This window comes from Heterocephalus glaber, unplaced genomic scaffold (genome assembly GCF_053883595.1).
Source record: "Heterocephalus glaber isolate CG9 unplaced genomic scaffold, H.glaber_assembly_v1.0 deba00001608, whole genome shotgun sequence".
Taxonomy (NCBI): Eukaryota; Metazoa; Chordata; class Mammalia; order Rodentia; family Bathyergidae; genus Heterocephalus; species Heterocephalus glaber.
The window spans coordinates 21,094,451-21,115,390 of record NW_028258379.1 but is presented as its reverse complement, the minus strand read 5'-3'; the positions used below and the strand labels follow the sequence as shown (position 1 = coordinate 21,115,390).

Genomic DNA, 20,940 nt, shown 5'->3' with positions numbered 1-20,940 from the left:
CCTACAGCCCTGCCAGCATTTGTTATTGGTTGATTTCATGATAGCAGCCATTCTTTCTGGAGGTGGAATCTCAGTGTTGTTTTCATTTGCATCTCTCGAATGACCAGTGATGTTGAACATTTTTTCATGTATTTATTTGCTATTTCTACTTCTTTGTCTGAGAAATGTCTGTTCATTTCAGATGCCCATTTTTGGATTGGGGCTTTAAATTTGGGAGGTCTAATTTTTTTAAGTTCTTTATAGATTTGAGATAGTAGACCTTTGTCTGAGGAAGAGCAGGTGAAGATTTTTTTCCCACATTGTGGGTTGTCTGTTCACACTGCTGGTGGTTTCTCTTGCTGTGCAGAAGCTTTTTAATAAGAAGAGATCCAACTTGTTGATTGTTTATGCTAGTTCATGGGCAACTGAGGTTTTGTTCATAAAATCTTTTCCTACACCGATGTCTTCAAGAGTTCTACCTAAGCTCTGTTTCAACTGGTTCAGAGTTTCTATTTTAATACTTAGATCTTTAATCCATTTTGATTTTAGTTTAGTGCATGGTGAGAGATATAGGTCTAGTTTTAATCTTTGGCAAGTTGAAGCCCAGTTTTTCCAGTACCATTTATTAAAGAGGCTATCTTTCCTCCACTGAGGGTGTTTAGCTCCTTTATCAAAGATGAGATGGTTGAGTGTATCTGGCTTTGTTTCTGCATCTTCTAATCTGTTCCACTGGTCCTCAGGTCTGTTTCTTATGCTGTTTTCACCACAGTAGCTTTGTAGTATAGTTGCAAGTTGGGGATTGTGATACCCCCTGCCATGTCTCTGTTACCTAGAATTGCTTTTGCTATTCTGGGTCTCTTCTTGTTCCAAATGAATTTTTGGATTGTTTTCTCAAGGTCCATGAAGTATGCTGCTGGGATCTCAATTGGAATTGCATTAAATCTATTTAGCAGTTTTGGAAGTATAGCCATTTTCACTATATTAATCCTTCCTACCCAGGAGCAGGGGATGTCTGTCCATTTTCTGATATCATCTTCAATCTCTCTTTTCAGAGTGCTATAGTTTTCAGAGAAGAGGTCTTTGATTTCTTTTGTTAGGTGCTTCCTAGGTATTTCAGTTTTTTGGATGCTATTGTGAAAGGAATTATTTGCCCTATTTCTGCCTCAGTGAGTCTGTTGTTCATGTAGAGGAAAGGTATTGATTTTTGTGTGTTGACTTTGTATCCAGCTACTTGACTGAATTTGGTTATTAAGTCTAGAAGACTTTTGGTAGAGTTCTTGGGGTTTTCTATATAGAGTATCATGTCATCTGCAAATAATGACAATTTGACTTCTTCATTTCCTATCTTTACTTCTTTTATTTCTTTCTCTTGTTTAATTGCCATGGCTAATGTTTCCAGAACTATATTGAACAAGAGTGGTGATAGTGGACATCCTTGTCTTGTTCCTGATTTGAGTGTGAAGGATTTCAGTTTTTGACCATTTAGTATGATATTGGCTGTTGGTTTTTCATAGATGGCTTTTATCAGATTGAGGTAGAGACCATCTATTCCAATTTTTTGTAGGGTTTTTATCACAAATGCATGCTGGATTTTGTCAAATGCTTTTTCTGCATCTATGGAGATAATCATATGGTTTTTGTCCTTGGCTCTATTGATATAGTGTATTACATTGATTGATTTGCGTATGTTGAACCATCCCTGCATCCCTGGGATGAATCCCACTTGATCAGGGTATATGATCTTCTTGATGATCTTCTGTATTCTATTTGCCAGTATCTTATTAAGGATTTTTGCATCTATGTTCATTAGTGAGATTGGCCTATAGTTCTCCTTTTCGATTGGGTCTTTCTCTGCTTTGAGGATCAAGGTGATGCTTGCTTCCAGGACTGAATTTGGGAGTATTGCTTCCCTGTCAATTTCACTGAAGAGTTTAAACAGTAGTGGCAGAAGTTCCTCTCTAAATGTCTTGTAGAATTCAGCAGTGAAGGGCCCGGGCTTTTCTTAGTTGATAAGTTTTTAATGACGTTTTCAATTTCATTGGTTGATACTGGGTTGTTTAGAATTTTTAGGTCTTCTTCGTTCAACTTTGTTAACTCATAGGTATCTAGGAATCTGTCCATTTCTTCTGTGTTTTCCATCTTATTCGCGTATAGGTTCTGGAAGTAGGTATTGATGATCCTCTGGATTTCTGCTGGGTCTGTTATAATTTCACCCTTTTCATTCTTAATTGCATGGACTTGGGCCTTTTCTTTCCTTTTTCTGATAAGTTTGGCTAAGGGTTTGTCAAATTTGTTGATTCTTTCGAAGAACCAACTCTTGGCTTCATTGATTTTTTGTATCATTCTCCTAGTCTCCATTGCATTGATTTCTCCTCTGATCTTTATAATTTCCTCCCTTGTATGAGCTCTGGGGTTGTCCTGCTCTTCTTTTTCTAGAAACTTGAGGTGCAGCATCAGGTTGTTTAATTGGGCTCATTCTGTTTTCCTAATATGCGTATTCACTGCTATGAATTTCCCTTGTAAGACTGCTTTCATTGTGTCCCATAGATTCTCATATGTTGTATTGTCATTGTCATTTAATTGAAGGAACTGTCTGATTTCTTCTTTAATTTCCTCTGTGACCCATTCGTTATTCAGAAGTGTGTTGTACAATTTCCACATGTTTATGAAATTTTTCCAGTTTCTTTTGCCATGGATCTCCAATTTCATCGCACTATGGTCTGATAATATACAGGGCATAACTTCAATTCTTTTGCAGTTACTTAAACATGTTCTATGTGTGAGTACGTGGTCTATTTTGGAGAATGACCCATGTGCAGCTGAGAAGAATGTGTATTCTGATTTTGTGGGGTGGAACACTCTGTAAACATCTGTTAAGTTCATTTGTTGAAGAGTTCAATTGAGTTCTAGTATTTCATTACTTAGTCTATTTGATCTATCTATTTGTGACAGTGGGGTGTTGAGGTCCCCCATTACAATTGTATTTGTGCATATATGACTTTTCATGTCCGTTAGTATTTATATAGTTGGGCGCACTAGTGTTTGCTGCATAGATATTTATGATTGTCATCTCTTCCTCTTGGATTCTTCCCTTTACAAGGATGTAGTGTCCTTCTTCATCTCTCTTAATCAGTGTTGGTTTGAAATCTACTTGATCTGCCAAGAGAATAGCTACTCCTGCTTTTTTTCGGGTTCCCTTCGCATGGAGCATTGTTTTCCACCCTTTAACTTTTTAAGTTTCCTTTTGAATTAAGTGTGTTTCTTATATGCAGCATATTGTTGGATTTTGCTTCTTGTCCCATTCTGCCAGTCTGTTTCTTTTGATTGGTGAATTGAGACCATTAACGTTGATAGTTATAACTGAAATGTATTGACTTGTCATTGCCATGACTTTTTCTTTTTGTTGGGTTCTCCCCCTTTACATTTAATTTCTTGTCATGCCAGATGGGTTCATTCTGCTTTGTTTCCTGGGGTTGTGATCCTCAGTGTCTGTTCCTAGGATATTGTGTAAAATTTTTTGGAGTGCTGGTTTGGTATTCACGAAGTTCCTGAGGTGCTCTTTGTCATGAAAGTATCTTATTTCTCCATCAATTTTGAAAGATAGTTTTGCAGAGTACATCAGTCTGGGTTGGAGGTTGTTTACTTTTAGGGCTTGGAATATGTCACTCCAAGCTCTTCTTGCCTTGATGGTTTGTGTTGAGAAGTCTGCTGTGATTCTGATGGGCTTTCCTTTGTATGCTATTTGTTTTTTTTTTCTCTAACTGCTTGTAGAACTTTTTTCTTCTGTTGAGTTTCTGGAATCTTAACAATTATATGCCTATGTATAGATTTTTTTTGATCAAGGCTATTTGGAGTCCTATATGCCTCACTTATCTGTATGTCAAGCTCTTTTCCCCTGCTTGGGAAATTTTCTGTCATCACTTCTGTGAAGAGTTTTTTTCATGTCATCTGCACTCTCTCCTGTTTCTTCATTGACTCCAATCAATCTTATGTTATTCTTCTTTGCCTCGTCTAGCAGCTGCTGGATTGATTTCTCATGTTCCCTTATAATTTTGAAGCAATTTTTCTTTTCCTGGTCATTAATTGCAATCTTATCTTCTATATCTGAAATTCTGTTTTCACATTGGCTCATTCTGCTGTGTAGACTTTTTTTTTTTTTTTTTTTTTTTTTGGTACCGGGGATAGAACTCAGGTCCTTCTGCTTGTGAGGCAGGTGGCAGAACCACTGAGCTAAATCCCCGGCCCTGCTGTGTAGACTTTCAGTGGAGTTTTTCATGTCCTGGAAAACTATTTGCATCTGTTTTATGGATTCCATTTTTTTCCTATGTTGGGATTCCATCATATTCCTCAGCTCCTCTCTAGATTAATCATGTCTTGCACTAGGAGCACAATTTCTCCTGTTATCTGAGAAATTATTTCTGATTTCATTTTTTCCAGATCCCCTTTTGTTGCCAGTTAAGTGGGTCCAGGTCGTTGAGTATCAGAGTGTTCCATCTCATTTCCCTTTGGGGTTGCTGTAGGTGATCTAGAAGTCTGGTTTTGAGACTTATTTACGTGTTTTCTCATTTCATCGGGGGGGGGGGGCGGGGGGTTGCTGTTGGCGCCTGCAAGGATCACCTCCTCTGAGCTGTGAGAGGTGGGACAGGGGCCAGGAGCAGCAGTAAGGATGGTGGCCCAGAAGCGCCTTCCTCTGGGCTGGGAGCGGCGGGACAGAAGGCAGCCCAAAAGCCCTTTCCTCTGGACTGGGGGCAGCGGGAGGGATGGTGGCCAGGAAGCCCCTTCCTCTGGGCCAGGAGCGGCGGGACAGAAGTTGGCCCAAAAGCCCTTTCCTCTGGGCTGGGAGTAGCGGGAGGGATGGTGGCCTGGAAGCCCCGGAAGCCCCTTCCTCTGGACCAGGAGCAGTGGGATGGCGGCTCAGCAGCCCCTACCTCTGGGCCAGGACTGGCAGGACTCAGTACCGTGGTCTGGTGGTCTGGTGGTCTGGTGTCCTCTGCGTCTTTGTAGTGTGGAACCACGTGGCTGTACACAGGAGCGGGGGGTGGGGGTGGGGGTGGGTGGGTGGTGTCCAGTGGATTGCTGCTGGGGCGCGGACTGATTCGGCGTGTTCGGCGCGGACTGATTCGGCGTGTTCGGCGCGGACTGATTCGGCGTGTTCGGCGCGGACTGATTCGGCGTGGACTGATTCGGCGTGGACTGATTCGGCGTGGACTGATTCGGCGTGTTCGGCGCGGACTGATTCGGCGTGGCCTGATTCGGCGTGTTCCGATTCGGCGTGTTCCGATTCGGCGTGTTCCGCGCGACTCGCGATCTCGGTACGGCATCCGCAGACCTGCCTGTCTGCGGTGGGCTGATTCGGCCTACTCCTCCCTTTTTGTCCAGTCATCATTGGCTTCTCATTATTATTATTATTATTATTATTATTTTATTACTTTTTTGTACCGGGGATCGAACTCAGGACCTTGTGCTTTCAAGGCAGGTGGCGGCACCACTAAGCTAAATCCCGGGCCCAGGCTTCTCCTTATCTTTGAGGGACTTGTTAAGTGTAACCTCTTCAGAGAAGTCTTTTCCTACCCACCCCACGTATCATAAGATCCCTTATTAGGCGCTTCACCTTATTTCTTCAGTTATTTGCAGTATTTTCTTTGCTATAGTTGACTTGTTTCATACCTGTTGTGAACAAAATTCAATTCTTTTGTCGTTGTAGAATTGTAGTACCTATTCAAAGGGCACTTAATTAGGTTAGCTTTACCTAAATAATCTCCTCTTCTTAAGGTCAAGTAAGTACTAACCATAATTACATCTGTTAAATCCATTTTGTTATGCAGTAATATCGAGTCACTAATCACAGGAGTAATACTAGGGTATGAAGATTGTGGAATCATCTTAGAAATCTGCCTGTCATAATTTATTTCTCCCATTTTTTGGTTAGAGTTGCATTCATCAGCATGGATCAGGAAGCGTAATTGCAATTGCTTAGACAAAAGGATATATTTTTTTCATATAGCAAGAAATAGATGAATAATTATAGGTTCTGGTGCCATGTGGCTCAGTGCCATCGGGGTCAATGATTGCAGTTTTCTCATGCTGAGCTTCATACGATTGGGCTTCCACTATTGTGACCATGGGCAAGACTTGGAAAAAGTGAAAGTAGGGATTAGGGCCTTATGAGTTACGTGTGTCTTCTTCACTAAACAAACCAGAGATAGAAAAATACTTCTTGGTGCCATATTCCTCACCATATCTTCATCTATGTCTAATTAGCCAAATTGTCTACTACTCCTAGGTACAAAGGAAGCTGGGAAAGCAGGAATAGGAAGTGTGATCAGCATAAACCAATAATGACTCATCCTCCATGCTGGATGGTGAGAGGAAATGCCTGTTGGGGATGCAGCTAATATTATTGTATCTGTTTTCTGAAGGTAGAATATGTTGTAGTAGAAAGAGCGGAAATTAAAGTCAGAAGATCATAACCCTGCCCCACCTCTGTCCTGTTAGCTCTACGGCCTTGAACTGGTCATGTAACATCTCTAAGTCAGTTCCATGTGTATAACAAGGAAGGGAAATATCTACTTTGGTATCGTAGGGTTATGATAAAAGTGAATTGAAATAATCTGTGAAATTCTTTACATTCTGGAAATATATACTAGTGATTTTTGAAAATCATTTGGTATAAAAACAAGACTGTCTTTCATCAATTTTTAGAAATATGTGTATGAATATATATACGTATATTTAATGTCTGTATTTTATAATTATGGCATTTTAACTTCAATAAACTGTAGTAGTGATATTTTGTCAAGCTTCTTGGAAAGCCTTAAGGTAATGCCCCGGAAATATGGCCATCTCAGGGACCCAAAAAACTTCTAGGAAACTGAGTCTCACATTGGAACATCCATAAGTGATAGACTCCTGGTCCTGAGATATATATGAGAAGATTATCCACACCAATTCCCTACCTTCCTATGGGCAAATGTTAGTATCTTCATTTTAAAAATATAAAATTGAGATAAGTCATGATGAATTTGCCAAGATGCACTAAGATAGTATCTTCTAAGGGATTAAGGGACTAGAAAGTGTTCTCAGACTTTAAAGCTTGACCATCTATCCAAGTCACTCACTGATGTGACATACTGTTCAGGTACCTGGGATGTCATTCAAGGTCACTGCCTCAGAAACGCACCAAAGACCAGAGGCAGTGTCTAACGTGTTTTTAAAGCCAAGTGTGTCTTTGATCTTGACTGTGCATGTAGTAGGGTAATGAAATTGTTGGATAGTACAACCAGAAGGATTATTTTGAAGAAAAATCACACAATATAATATATTGTAATTATAACCCTGAGATGCACTTATATATGTATATGATTATGTATATATGCACAAGCACACTCATACATAAAAATATTGTGAATTTAGAAAAAGAATAACACTTTCTCTATTATACATTTTGATACCTAAAATGTACCAGTAAACTTAATGAATTTAAAAAAATAAAATAAAAAAATGGAGACTAACACTGATAGGTAAAGGACTGTGGCATATGTGATTGAAAGGGGGCAAGGGTGAGTTTATGGAGGATCCTCCATAGATGCTGACTAGTACTGAAATATCGCATCCGTTCCTATTGCACTTCTTTTTCATTTGTTTCATTTGAGGCTGAGATATTTACTCCCCGTTTTCCATTAGAAATCAAAAGAATGATCAGTCTCCCTTTTAAATTTGTATTTTAAAGAATAATACATTTAAGTAAAAGATTGAAAGAAAAATAATTGAAAGACAAAGAGCAAACAACAAGGGTCACTCAACTCCAATTCTATTTTTTTTTTTTGGTACTGGGGATCGAACTCCGGTCCTTGGGCTTGGGGGGCAGGTGGTGGAACCACTGCACTAAATCCCTGGCCCTCCATTTCTATTTTAGGAGCATCAAGATACCTGCTAATGAAAGTCTGTGTGTGTGTGTGTGTACACATGCGCGTATATTCTCTGGTGAACTTGGTTCCAGTTCTGTTAGTGAGGACTCTGTTCTCTAATGAAGGAAAAGCATGTGAAGGAGAGGGAAAAGAAGCCATGTTCCAAGTTCTCACTCTGATTTGGGTCTTTCTCATAAGGTCATAGTAGCCCTTCAGTCTTCTGTTTATTCTAAGAACTTATGAAGAAAGCAGCATGGTTACTTCAGTTTCCTGATTAAACTTTTGTGGTTGCTATGGCCCACTGTGATAGAGGTCTCAGTATAAAACCATGCTTGCTATGCTTTTATATTACCGTACTGTGTACAATTCTAAGTATATAGTAGGTGCTCAATAAATTAATGAAATGTCCTCTAAAAAATAGAATCCATAAGGTCTTATTTTCCCCATTTCCCTTCCTGCCTAATTTTCCTTTTGACCTTTTAATGTTTGAGCTATCAGGGAAAACGAAACAAAACTGAATTCTAACTTGAGGGTTTAGAATTGTCACCAGGATCTAGTTTAAAATGTTTCTGCATAAACTCTAAACAGATGGCTGAATAGTGTTTGCCAGTAGACTAAAATCTAACAAGCAGATATAACTTTTCAAAAAAACCATCTAGTTGAATACATACGAAAAAGAGGCCCAAGGGGAAGATGGCCAAAGATACAAACAACTTCTTTGGATCACTAACCAGGCAGGAGTAATGTTTTTGTATAATATAGTGTGGCTAACCTAATAAAATAAAGCATTGTCTCCACACTGTGGGGACAGTATTAATCCATTTGGCTGTATGAAATTCTACTAATTCTCATGATTTATAAAAGTTCTGCAAAATGTCTACTAATATCCAGGGCATCAGGGTAAAATTACCTTTATTTAAATTATCTAAACTGGTCTCATTTTTAAAAAGTGAACACAAGGGGCCAGGTATTTAGCTCAGTGGTTCCGCTGCCTGCGTCACAGGCACAAGGACCCAAGTTCGATCCCCGGTACCAAAAAAAAAAAAAGTGAACACAAGTCAGAAAGGACCATTTCAGGGGAGGACTTACTTCCAAGGGTGCCTATAAGGGTACCAGACTGACCTTTTGCAGTAAACAACCACAGAGTGACAACATGTTGAGACAACTGTTTTCAGCAATTGGTCAACAGGCAGCACAAGATTTCCAGCTGGAGGGAAGGAAAACCCAGGCGATGAGCTGAGCAGCCTCATCTTGGCTCTTTTCCAGGGGGGTTTCCTGATTGCGGATGCAGTCAGCTGCCGTCTAAGCTGAGCACAGCAGTCCTACTGAGCCGAGGAAGTAGAGATCAGGGCTTGGGGCAACTGAAGCAGCTGGAATCTACGGGATAGGGCCTGTCTTATTCTGTTCAGTATTGGTGTAGCAAAATACCTCATTCGAGGTGATGTATAAAGAAGAAGTTTGACTCATAATGCTGGTGGCCAGAGTGTCCAAATAGCATGGAGTTCATTGGTGTCCTGGTGAGGGACCCCAGGCTGCATTGCAACATGGCAGAAAAGCAAAAGGGAACCAGCGATGTGCACAGGGGTCAAACCGTGGGGTACCCTGACTTTATAACAGCTTGCTTTTGTGAGATGACATTAATCCATTCATGAGTGTGGAGCCCCTATGACCTGTGTTCCACTGGGATCCTCTTTTTTATTTTTCAACTGGAATTGAACCCAGAGCCCTCACACTGAGTTACATCACCAGCCCTTTTTTATTTTTTATTTTGTGTCAGGGTCTCGTGTAAGTCACCAAGTTGCCCAGGCTGAGACTAAATTTGTGATCTGACTGCCTTGGCCTCTGGTTCTGGGGACCAGGCTTCCAGCATGTTCCTTTAGGGGACAAACCATATCTGAATGACAGCAGGGCACCTGAGAGGAGAGAGCTGCTGGAAATGTCTGGCTGTACTCAGAGAATCCTCGGTTAGAGTAGAGCAAACATCTTCACACTGAAAGCTTCCTAATGGTGGCTGTTCCAGGATTGCGAATCTGTAAGGCAGGCAGTTCTCAGGGACACTGGTGATTCAGCCCAGCCACAGTAAAAGGTCCTTGTTAACACCTTATTAACAACCTAAGCGGCCAGCCAAGGTGTAGAAAGTCTGTGTCTTAGAGTTAAGGACCTTAGCAGGGTTTGTAAATTTTTCTCTGAAGAAGCAGTAGTAATTGCTATTATTAACCAGTAATTGTTTTAGTCATTGTGAGCCATACAGTATCTGTCATAATTGTTCAATTCTGTTATTGTGCAGCAAAAGCAGCCACAGATAATACATCTATGTACATATGTGGGTGTGTGTTAACATAAATTTACTTACAAAAAAGGCAAAGGGCCAGACTTAGGTTGTGGCTGTAATTAGTCAACCACTGCTGTAGAGTAAGCCCCCCCGCTCCCCAATCCTAGAATCAAATCCTGTTGAAAATTGCAGAGGTGGTAGTTTGGAAGTTCAGTCTTGGTTTTTTTTGTTTGTTTGTTTTTTTGGTATTGGGGATCGAACTCAGGACCTTGCGCTTGCGAAGCAGGCGCCGGAACCACTGAGCTAAATAATCCCCAGCCCTGGAGGTTCAGTCTTACAGTAAATAGAGAGGCTTAGCATTCATCCAAAAACATAAAAGACCAAGTCTACACTAGCTCAAGGTTGAGCAGCCAGTAGTCAAATTGACTAATAGAATAGAAATCAATATTCTGCAGAGGAAAACCCAATCCAGATAAGTATATCCACAACAATTATTAGATATATAAAAGAATAAGAAAATATTATTCTGGTCCAGGAATAGAAGTCAACAGAAACTAATCCTAAATGGCCTAGATATTGAATTTGGCAGACTAAGCTTTAAAAGCAACGATTTCAAATATGTTTAGAGAACTGGCAGAAAATACTGTCCTAATGAGTGAATATATAGGTCATCTCGACAAATAAATGAAATTATAAAAACATTAAATGAAAATTCTAAAATGGAAAAAGTTGAATAAGATACAGTTCATAAGATGAGTTTACAGGACAATGGAGATGACAGAAGAGTCAGTAAAGTTGAGGACAGATCAAGAGCAGAGATGAAGAAGGTGAAAAAGCTCATATATGAAGTAGTAACTGAATGTTTTCAAATTTAGTGAAAAAAAATTGATATATAGATCAAAGAAACTTCACAAACTTCAAACTTCAAGTGAGAAGTGTTCTATGAAAACCACATATGGATTCCCCATCGTCAATTGCTGAGACCTAAAGATAAAGAGGAAACCTTGAAAGCATTTAGAGGAAAAAAAGAATATATCATATGTATGGGGCATTACAACCAACTCCTCACTGGGAACATTCAGACCAAAAGACAAAATACCGAAGGAAAAATTCTATGTCTAGTGAAAAATAGTCTTCAAAAATAAGGATGATATGAAGACTATTGGCCTATCAGGGATTAGAGGGCAATGGGGAAAGATATTCTATATCAGAGTTCTTAGTTGCAAGCAACAGAAAGTGACTTTAACTAGTTTAAAAAGGGAGAGCCTACGAAGGTATTGGAGAACTCACTGGATTGGCAGGAGGCTTGGAAAATAGGAAAGAACCACAGGACCTAGCTAGCAGTGAAGAAGCAGGGTCACATCAAAAGTCTGATTAGGATGGTGCCCTTGCTGCTGTCACCACTGAATCAGGATGTAGCTGCCTCTGGGGTTGCACCAAATTTCCGTTGCCTGTATGCCACTTTTGCATGCATTCAAAGCCCTTGTACCATTTAAGATCCTTTAAAATCCTAACGTTCATTAACATAGGTTGGATCAATTGCCAGGAAGGATGGAAAGAGTGCTTTTGCCTCTCAAGAAAGAAAGGGTTTTTGGATGTTGAGTGGCCAGAAAATAACAAATATGCCCATTCTAAAGTTTTCACAGCAAGAGTCTGTCTTCTCTATCTCTGGATTCAGTGATTGCCTCTTGGTGTAAATGCTTGTTGAACTAAACCAGAGAGTGTGCTGAGATTTGCAGGTGAGTAGGAACTCATGAAATAGAAGCATGGGAGAAATATATCTCAAAGAAAGCATTTAATAGTACATTAAATTACCAAATATGTGAACAAATATTTGAATAAGACAAAGTATACACAAAACCAGTTAGAAAATTTTCAAAAAGTATATGGTTCATATAGGAAGATACTGACAAATGAGATTAGAGATGTAGTTGCCTACAGAAGTATTTATTGAGTACCTACCAAGTACCATTGTGTACTCTGCTCAGCGGTAAGGGTATAGCCATGGACAAAGCTAATGCTCCTCCTGCTCTCAGGGAACTTTTGTTCATTTTTCATGTCTCACTTTATCCTATGAGGAAGAATCTGAGAAGTTTTAAAGTAGAACCAGTGCTCAGGCATTTTCATTTAGGAAGACCACTCTCACATAACAGTGTGTATAACAGGCTAGGGGTGTGATGTTTAAGGCATGGAGATGGGAAGGAAACTAGTAACTGTCTGCATGAGAGATGAGAGGCTGAATGAAGGTATTCTCATGGGCATGGAGAGAATAATTTCAAGAGTTCCTCAAACTTATTTTGAAATTCAGAGCTGTCACTGTTCCACCACTCCCATCCTCTTCAGATGCGCAGAGTGTAACTTACTGTAGGATAGTATGCCATTCCTGTGCCTTTTCCTAAACACCTTTGCCTTTCCATGCTTTTGCTCAGAGCTCTCCTTTCCAGTTGAAGATGAAGCCCAAGACCATCCCCAGCCCAAGTTCTTAGTAATGTCTGAATGCTTTTACTCTCTGGCATTACAGTTTTGTTAGATAACCCATCAGAATGTTCGAGAATGGAGGTTATTATTTTATGTCACTGTACTACCTCCCTGTGATGAACTGTAAGCTACTTAAGAGCAGTGATGCTTTCTTCCTTGTACCCTTACAATCTAGAAAGGGCCTTGGACCAAGTGGTCAGTGCATATTCCTGATGACAATAGTCCCTGGATTTGTGGAACACATTAGCAATCTGTGTGCCTTATAACTTCCCATCCCTTCTTAGTTTCTGCTCGGCGGAATCTGAGGAATGTTACTCTCCACTAACTATGCTTTTTTAACTCACTTTACTCCTAAACCTTTAGCATCTTCTCATTTCCCATTGAGTCTTCTTAGATTTTAAGGCTTGTCAGTCCTTTCCCCAGTAGGAACCACTGTCCTCACCAGACAGACCCACAAACAAGCCTTCTTAGGGTCTGGGTGTTAATCTTCACTCATGTCGATCTTCTGCCTCGAGGACATCTTTACTCTTACCTTCCTGCAGCCCAGAACCAAGAACATCTCGAAACCCAAGAAACCTGCTTAGCCCTTGGTGATTCCAGCCTCCAAAGGTCTCCCTGGGGCTAAACTGTCACAGCATTCACAGTGTGTCATTTAGCAGAACCTTTGTTAATTATGTGTATTCATCCTTGCAGATAAATTGTGAGCATCTTGAGGGTCACTATATCAAAGGGCACCTGGTAACTTTCCAGACGCATAGGGCTTATGAATGCATATTAGAGGACTGATGAAAGACACATCTACTTCTATGACTCCCATCCTATTGGACAATTGCTTTGCAGCACTCTCCCCCAATTTTAGGGTTTAGGGGATGCTGTGAAAAACTATCTAGTGACTCCTGGGTAGCCTTGCTGCTGATTCTGAGTCACCATTCATTTGTGGTGACTCTAAGCCTTACTTTGTGATTCATATTCTAAAAATGGGGTGGGTTTTCAACTGAGGAACTAATTCCAGTCTGAATTTAGCCTCACAATTATTGGATTCCTTTGTAGGTTTCAGGCTTCTCAAGGTCTGGTATCTTATGGCTTATTGGATGTGGCTTTTTTATGACAAATACTTAAAATCCATTTTACAAGAGTATGATGGGAGAGGTTCCCTATAATGAATATTCTACCAGCTTTTCTTGGAACTACTCGTTTGCAATCAGCTTGTGTCTGATCTGGGATGGATAAGCTAAGGAGAGTAGATCAGTCTTTGGTGTTTCTCTTTCTCCTTCTCCCTGTCTGTCTCCCTCTTCCCTCTTTTCTTTTCCTTCAATCCTTCCTCCAGCATTGGGGTTTAAACCCAGAGCCTTTGCAGTGAGCTACATCCTCAGCCCTTATTTATTTATTTATTTATTTATTTATTTATTTATTTATTTTAAATTTTGAGACAGTGTCTCACTAAGTCACTAAATTGCCTAGGCTAGGCTCAAATCTGCAATCCTCCTACCTCAATCTCCAGGAGTGCTGGGATTATAGGTGTGCACCACCACACCCAGCTTCTTTCTGACTGGTCTTGGTTCCTTGTTGAGAATATGCCTATATCTATAAGAGAGGGTATTTCTGCACTTGATCTTAGCCAAAAGGCCAAGAAGACATGAGAGGTTATTTCTGAATTGACCATCTAGGTCCTGTAACTGAGCACTACCTAGCGTCTAGGAGACCTGCTTCAACAATGACTGAAAAGCAGAATGTATAAACAACATAAATGGGATGATTTCATGAAATCTGAGTTCTAGCCCTAAGACTTCCACAAACAAGCTCTGCAACCTTAGGTGAGACATTCAGCAAAGCAGCAGTATGGCAATAACTAACATTTACAAGGAATTTGGTATGAGATCTGGTGTGGCATGAGCTTCCATGAGCTCATCTGCCATTATTATTATCGTTGTCATTGTCAAAGAGGATTTATTATGCTCAGCCCTGAGCACTTGGGATACATTATCTCATTTAATCCTTAGAATTATAAGGTGAGTTTTATTATTCTTGTTGTACAGGGGTGAACTGAGGCTTACAGAGGCTGAATTATGAGTCCAAGGATGTACAAGATTCCAGCTGGACAGTCTTAACTTCTGAGCCCATGTTCTCAGGCTTGGTTGCTGTACTTGATTTCATTGGGCCGCAGGTTTATCATCAGTAAAGCTTAGGAGCTACACTATTTGTCTATACAACGCTCTGATCCTAAAATTCCTATGTATTTTCTCATCCCCTTTGTACTTCCCTTCTTTCTCCCCTCTCCTCCCCAGCCCTCTTACTATGGATTTCGCTGGCTTCCTCACAGGACCAGTAGGATGTTTTCCCCATTGGGTTCTGACAGTGCATGTGTCAGCACATGGGCTTTGCTGTGGCTTTCCTTTTGAGAGGGCAGGGCCGGGAATGTGGGTTTATGCGCTTCTGCTGCTGCTGTTGAGGAAAGGGACATCTGACTCTTCAATTTTGTTGTGTTATCTTGGCCTACAGCCATAACCACACTGAGTGACACAGTGGCAGGGCTCAAGAAAGGCTCTGTAGGCAGAAGTGCACACGAATAAGCTCTCAGAGTGTGTAGGCCCCGAGTTGCTCTATGGTGAGATCTGGGTTAGGAACCTGAACTCTTCAGGCTGTTTGAACATGTCCTGTCCTGTGGTTGCTAAGGCTCTCAGGGGAGGGCCTTGGAGGAGAGCTTTCTGCACTTTTCATCCTCTGTATAAATAGGGTGTCTGCCAGATTTCCACATGGGGAGTTTCCCGGGGCATTTCGTTGTAGTTTTAGTATGATAGATGTTTATAAGGCATCTGTCTATCCCTCCATCCATCCATCCATCTATCCTGTAGTACTTTTTTGTATCTGTGACCCAAAAGTTACAATATTTTGGTATTGGCAGAGCTGCCTTCAGGGGTTGGTTCTATCACTTCCTAGCTTGGGTAATTTAGCACACCTACTTGTAGTGGCTTCCATTTGATCAATCTTTATTTGGGATTTTATTATGAAAAAGAAGGATCAGTGTTTTACTGCCCTGAGATTTGTGCATCCTTCCACTTAGAAGCCTGGAGGGAGCATTTTAGCAATCTGAAGACACCAAATAACCTTATGGCACCACTCAGTTTCTCTCTGCCCAGATTTTTTCACCTAGTAAAGAATAATAGTACCACTTATACATCTCAGCTAAAATGGATTTTGAATCAAATGAAGAATGGTATGAAAATATTTCATAAAATTATGTATTTTCTATAAATATTGGTTGTTTTTAGGAACTATAAAACAAAAGTAATTGCTTTAATCACCAAGAAGGGCAAAAGTTATTACATGTTTATATGCTGACTTTTACAGTATATATTATGTATTGAAGATAATATCCTATAGTAAAATGTCCTATTTTTCTTGTTATTGTGTGCCAGGTGAAAGCTAAGAGTTAAGTTATTCTAGAAACTATCTGAATATTGTGTGTATTCAGCTAATAACCACTGGTATTGCTCAAGGCAGTTAGTAGCTCTTTTATGGAAGCACATTAATTTTGCATTAATTCTGATTTTATTAATTCATCATAAGATCAAGAGCTGTGTTCAAGTTGTAAAAAAGAGATTAATAGCATGAACAAAATTATAAGCTAAATAACAATTCTTCTGTATACATAGAACATGATTACAATATAAGTAAAGGCTTGACATACATATACTAATTCTAATTGACCTAGATTGAAACGTGTTTCTTTTTTTTCTTTTTTTTTTGGTACTGGAAATCGAACTCGGGACCTTTCATTTGCGAGGCAGGAGGCGGAACCACTGAGCTAAATGCCCAGCCCATGAAATGTGTTTCTTTAATTCACATAATTCATGAAAGCAAATATTCTCCATCCTCTTGCTTTAAATGAACGAGATGACTCCATTTCTATTTCTCTTGATTGGTAAACCATGCTTGGAGAGACCATCTGGAGATTGTTGGGTTTCTGCCAAAGATTCAAATCAGGTTTGCAAAAAGTTACCTGCCTAAGGCAAGAAACTGCACTGATTTAATAGAAAAGACCACACTTCTATTTCACCATCTGGTAAAAGAAAAAGAAAACACTTTGAAAATTTTAATATTTGCTTCACAATGATAGTACTATATTACAGATAACAGTATTTCAAAATACAATTATTGAGGAAGTTAGGGAATGTAATTGCTGGAATTTGGGTGATTAATTACAAGTCTGATATGAAGGCATATTATCCAGACATCTTGGTGCTGGTGACAAATGTTTTAGTATAAAAAGTAGAGACAAGACAGAAGCAGAGAGAAATATGACAAGTTGAAAACCACCTCAGACTTCCTGTGGGCAGAACTGCAAGCCTTAGACCTGTGTGTATTTGGTATAATGTGATGGTAATCCTTTTTAATTTTTTTAAACAGATTTTAACTTTGCAGGATAATCAAATGCAAGAAGAACTAATGGTCTACATTCTGAGTACTGCCCTTGGCAAGACCCGCTTAAGATACTGTACACTCCCTTTACCCCAGACATCCTTCTGGGGTCCATCTGAGGTCAGCAGTGTGAAGATGACCGGTGCCTTCTTAGCATGACGACCTTGGACCATGTGATCGCTACCCATCAGTCAGAGTGGGTCTCCTTCAATGAAGAGCCACTCTTTCCTATCCCTTCTGAGGGTAAGGAGTGCTTTCATTGCCTAAAGTGACAGGATTAGCGAAGAACCCACCCTGTTTGCTATGAATTCTACTTGATCATTCTTTGAATAGAATCTTAATAAAGAAAAAAAGATCCAGTTTGGTCACTTTCCTGACATTTATGAATACTTCCATTTAGAAACCAAGAGGAAGCATCTTAGTAACTGTAGGGTCCTAAAAAGGGGCCTGGAAACACAAAGTATTGGTTCTTTCCTTCCAAGGAATATAACTATTTATGAAATCCCTTACTGGCAACATCTCTTACAGTTAGTCTACCAGCAATTTGGGTTTTCTCTATTTTTAAAGTGTATTGTTATAGTGGCAGGTTCTAGAGCCATATTGCTTGAGCTCATATCCTGACTTCATCACAGAAGAATTGTGTACCCTTGGAAAAATCACTTATTTAATCTCTGCACATAGTTCTATTATCTGCACAGTTACCACAGTACCTCCCTCAGGAGTCTTTGTGAAGACTAAATGAATTAACATTATATAAAGTACTTAGAACAGTGCCTGGCCCATGGAAGGAAATCAATCCTGTCAACCTGGGTCACAGTGAAGGTGGTTACATTGCTCCTTAGGGAACTAGGGTTCAGGAATGGAGGTAAGGAGGGGATCCAGGACATATGTGCAGAGCTGTGTCATTTTGTTCTGTTCTACCTCAGCTGCCAGTACCACCTGAAGTCATCCTACCTTCATTTTCAGTACTTGGAAAGTGTAAATCTGTGGGTGTGCCATCCAGGGTGGTGTCTGTGTGACCAGTGATCCCTTGAAATATAGCAAATCTGAATGAAGAAGTGCTAAAAGTATAACATACTTATTCTGAATTTCAAAGACCTACCTAGTTAAAAGAAAAAGGTTAATTATCTTAACAATTTTTATTGCATTTTGAAATTATATGTTATACATATTGGGTTGAAATGCATATTACTAGACATCCTGGGTTGAACATATTGGGTTAAAATGCATATTATTAGAAATAGTTTCTGAGCCTAGAGATACAGCTTAGTGGTAGAGTACATATGCTAGGTCCTGGGTCCTATCCTCCCACCCCTCAAAAAAGTACCAGATGCAGAAATGCATACCTGTAATCCTAGCTATTCTAGAGACTGAGACAGAAGAATCATAATTTTGATATCAGCTTGGACTACATACCAAGATCCCGTCTCAAAATTTTTAAAAAAAGGATGGGGATGTAGCTCAGTGGTAAAGCACTTGCCAACGTGCACAAGGTCCTGGGCCCAGTCTCATAACACCCCTCAAAAATCTCCTGATTCTTTTTACTTTTTCAAATGTGGGTGCTAGAAAATTAAAAATTATACATGTGGCTAACTTTTTATTTCTATTTGACAGTGCTAGTCTAAAGGCTTTGATTACATGCAGGTCACTAGTTTCTTTGGCTAGTGGTAAGAAAAAGGACTTTCATAGTCTTTGCTTTTTAAAAATTCTCATATAGCAAAATTGACTTTGTAGTACACATGTCATAATTTTAGCACATGTATAGATTTATATATCTACCTCTGTATCCTGTATATAGTTATTTTACTTTCAAAAATTTTTTTTTCAAGGGTATGAAATATCTCAGGAAGAGCCTTTATGTCACGCCAAGCTGGTCATTAGTGGAGAATTTGCATCTGGTGCATACAGACTCTAGTGCAGATTGGATGGCAGGGTTTTAAATTTGAATTCAGTGTGCTTAGTCCAGAGAGAAGCTCAGCTGTTCAGCCACAGTCTCCACAGCCCCTATTGCCTTTATTTGTCCCACTCAGCTCAGGTTTATCTTGTATTAGAGCTCTGTGGGCATTTGCATTTGTGATGCCCAAGCACTGGAGTAGATGCTGAGACAGAGTGACCAAGCTGGGTGTAGTGGCACACAAGTGTAATCCCAGTACTCTGGGAGGCTGAGGCAGAAGGATTGCAAGTTTGATCTAACCTAGGCAATTTAGCAACTTAATGAGACTCTGTTTCAAAATAAAAAATGTAGCTCAGTATAAAAATAACACATTCGGGCCAGGGATTTAGCTCAGTGGTTCCGCCACCTGCTCTGCAGGTGCAAGGACCTGAGTTCGATCCCCGGTACCAAAAAAAGTAACACATCCAATCCCCAGTACCACCCAAAAGTTTTTTTTAAAGTGACCAAGACTTCTCTTCTCAGTCTGTGTGCTGCCAAAGCGAGCACAAGACTTGTCAGCCTGCCCAGATACTGACTGGGGACATGTCGAGGGAAAGTCCTTGAGCATAGTGAAAGGTCAGCATGGCTGTTTCCCCTCCCCTTCCTTCTGATCCCCTCCAGTCCCTAAGTCACCCCTTGCTTTTGCCTCTCAGAGACAGTGTGATGAATGTCCTTCCTCATGTGATAGTGGGATCTGCTGTTTGTTTCAGGTGGGGCTGAGGAATATCCCCTGGGACTATCATCTTCCTCAGACCAGTCCGAGAGCTCCTCTGCAGAGAACCAGGTGGTGGATGGAGGCTCTCGGGACCTTTCCCACTCCGAGCACGATGACTCCTCTGAAAAGATGGGCCTCATCTCTGAAGCAACTTCTCCTCCTGGGAGCCCTGAGCGGCCCCCACCCGACCTGGCTTCTGCCATCAGCAACTGGGTTCAATTTGAAGACGACACACCCTGGGCCAGCACCTCACCACCGCATCAGGAAACAGGTGGGACAGACAGAGGCTGGCCGAGTGCCCGGTCTAAGGCGGGCCAAGTTCTGTTTTACCTGCTCCAGAGCTTGGAAGCACCTGCCACATAGGAAAGAGTAGACAGAGGTATCATCTGCTTTTTAATAATTCTGAAACTGGTTTTTGTTGACATAAGCATACAAAAGACTTTACATGTTCTGGTTATTTTCAACCTCTACCCTTGGCTTGGCTGTTGACTTGTCTTTGGAAGGTTACCTACATTTTTACCTATTACAGATTGGAACTATATTTACCTAGAATCTAAATTGCAAGCTCCTTACACATAGAGACAAATGTTTCTCAAAGTGCGGCTCATTGGACATCTCTAATAGAGTTCCTGGTGAGACTAGTTAAACACGGGCATTCTCATGCCCCAAACCTCGAGGGTCCAAGTCTTCAGGGATAGAGATGGTTATAAATGATAAATGATGTTATGGCTCTGAAATGGCCAGGAGCTGCACTAGGAAGCTTAGAGAAGCCAGGGAATCACTAGTGCCCACCCCAGTGACCTGGCTACTTACTGTGTTGAGCACTGAAGCATGCCAGGGGTGATTGGGTAACCTTTGGGACTGTATTAGTTTTCTACTTGCTGCTGTAATGAATAGCAGAAACTTAGTGGCTAAGAGATGATACAATTTTATCATCTTACAATTCTCTGGTTCAGTAGTCCACATGGGTGTGATTGGGCTAAAGTCAAGGTGTTACAGGGCTGAATTTCTTTCTGGAGGCAATGGGGAATCTGTTCTGTGGCCCCTCACAGCTTACACTGGCTGCCTATGTTCTTTAAGATGACCTTTTTTCTGTCATCAAAGCCAGGAGCATAGCATATTCTGAAGTGACATCATTCTCTAACTTCTGCCCCCTCTTCCATTTTTTTTTTCTTTTTTTGGTGCCAGGGATCAAACTCGGGTCCTTGAGCTTGCAAGGCGGGTGGCGGAACCACTG

The 20,940-nt window shown here is 40.5% G+C and overlaps 1 protein-coding gene across 5 annotated transcripts in view; it reads left to right on the top strand.

Moving 5' to 3' along the window:
* The window catches only part of Ston2 (stonin 2), a 158,002-nt gene that overhangs the window by 22,495 nt on the left and 114,567 nt on the right, over positions 1-20,940 (top strand). For 3 of the 5 annotated variants that reach the window (XM_087195446.1, XM_087195444.1, XM_004837103.4), the window contains exons 2-3: positions 17,044-17,298; positions 19,699-19,974. In XM_087195446.1, coding sequence (XP_087051572.1) covers positions 17,211-17,298; positions 19,699-19,974 — 364 coding nt within the window. In that variant the 5' untranslated portion in view covers positions 17,044-17,210. Of the gene's footprint in view, positions 1-17,043; positions 17,299-19,698; positions 20,083-20,940 lie in introns of those variants that run through there. The other 2 variants (XM_087195445.1, XM_087195447.1) reach the window with 2 other exon arrangements.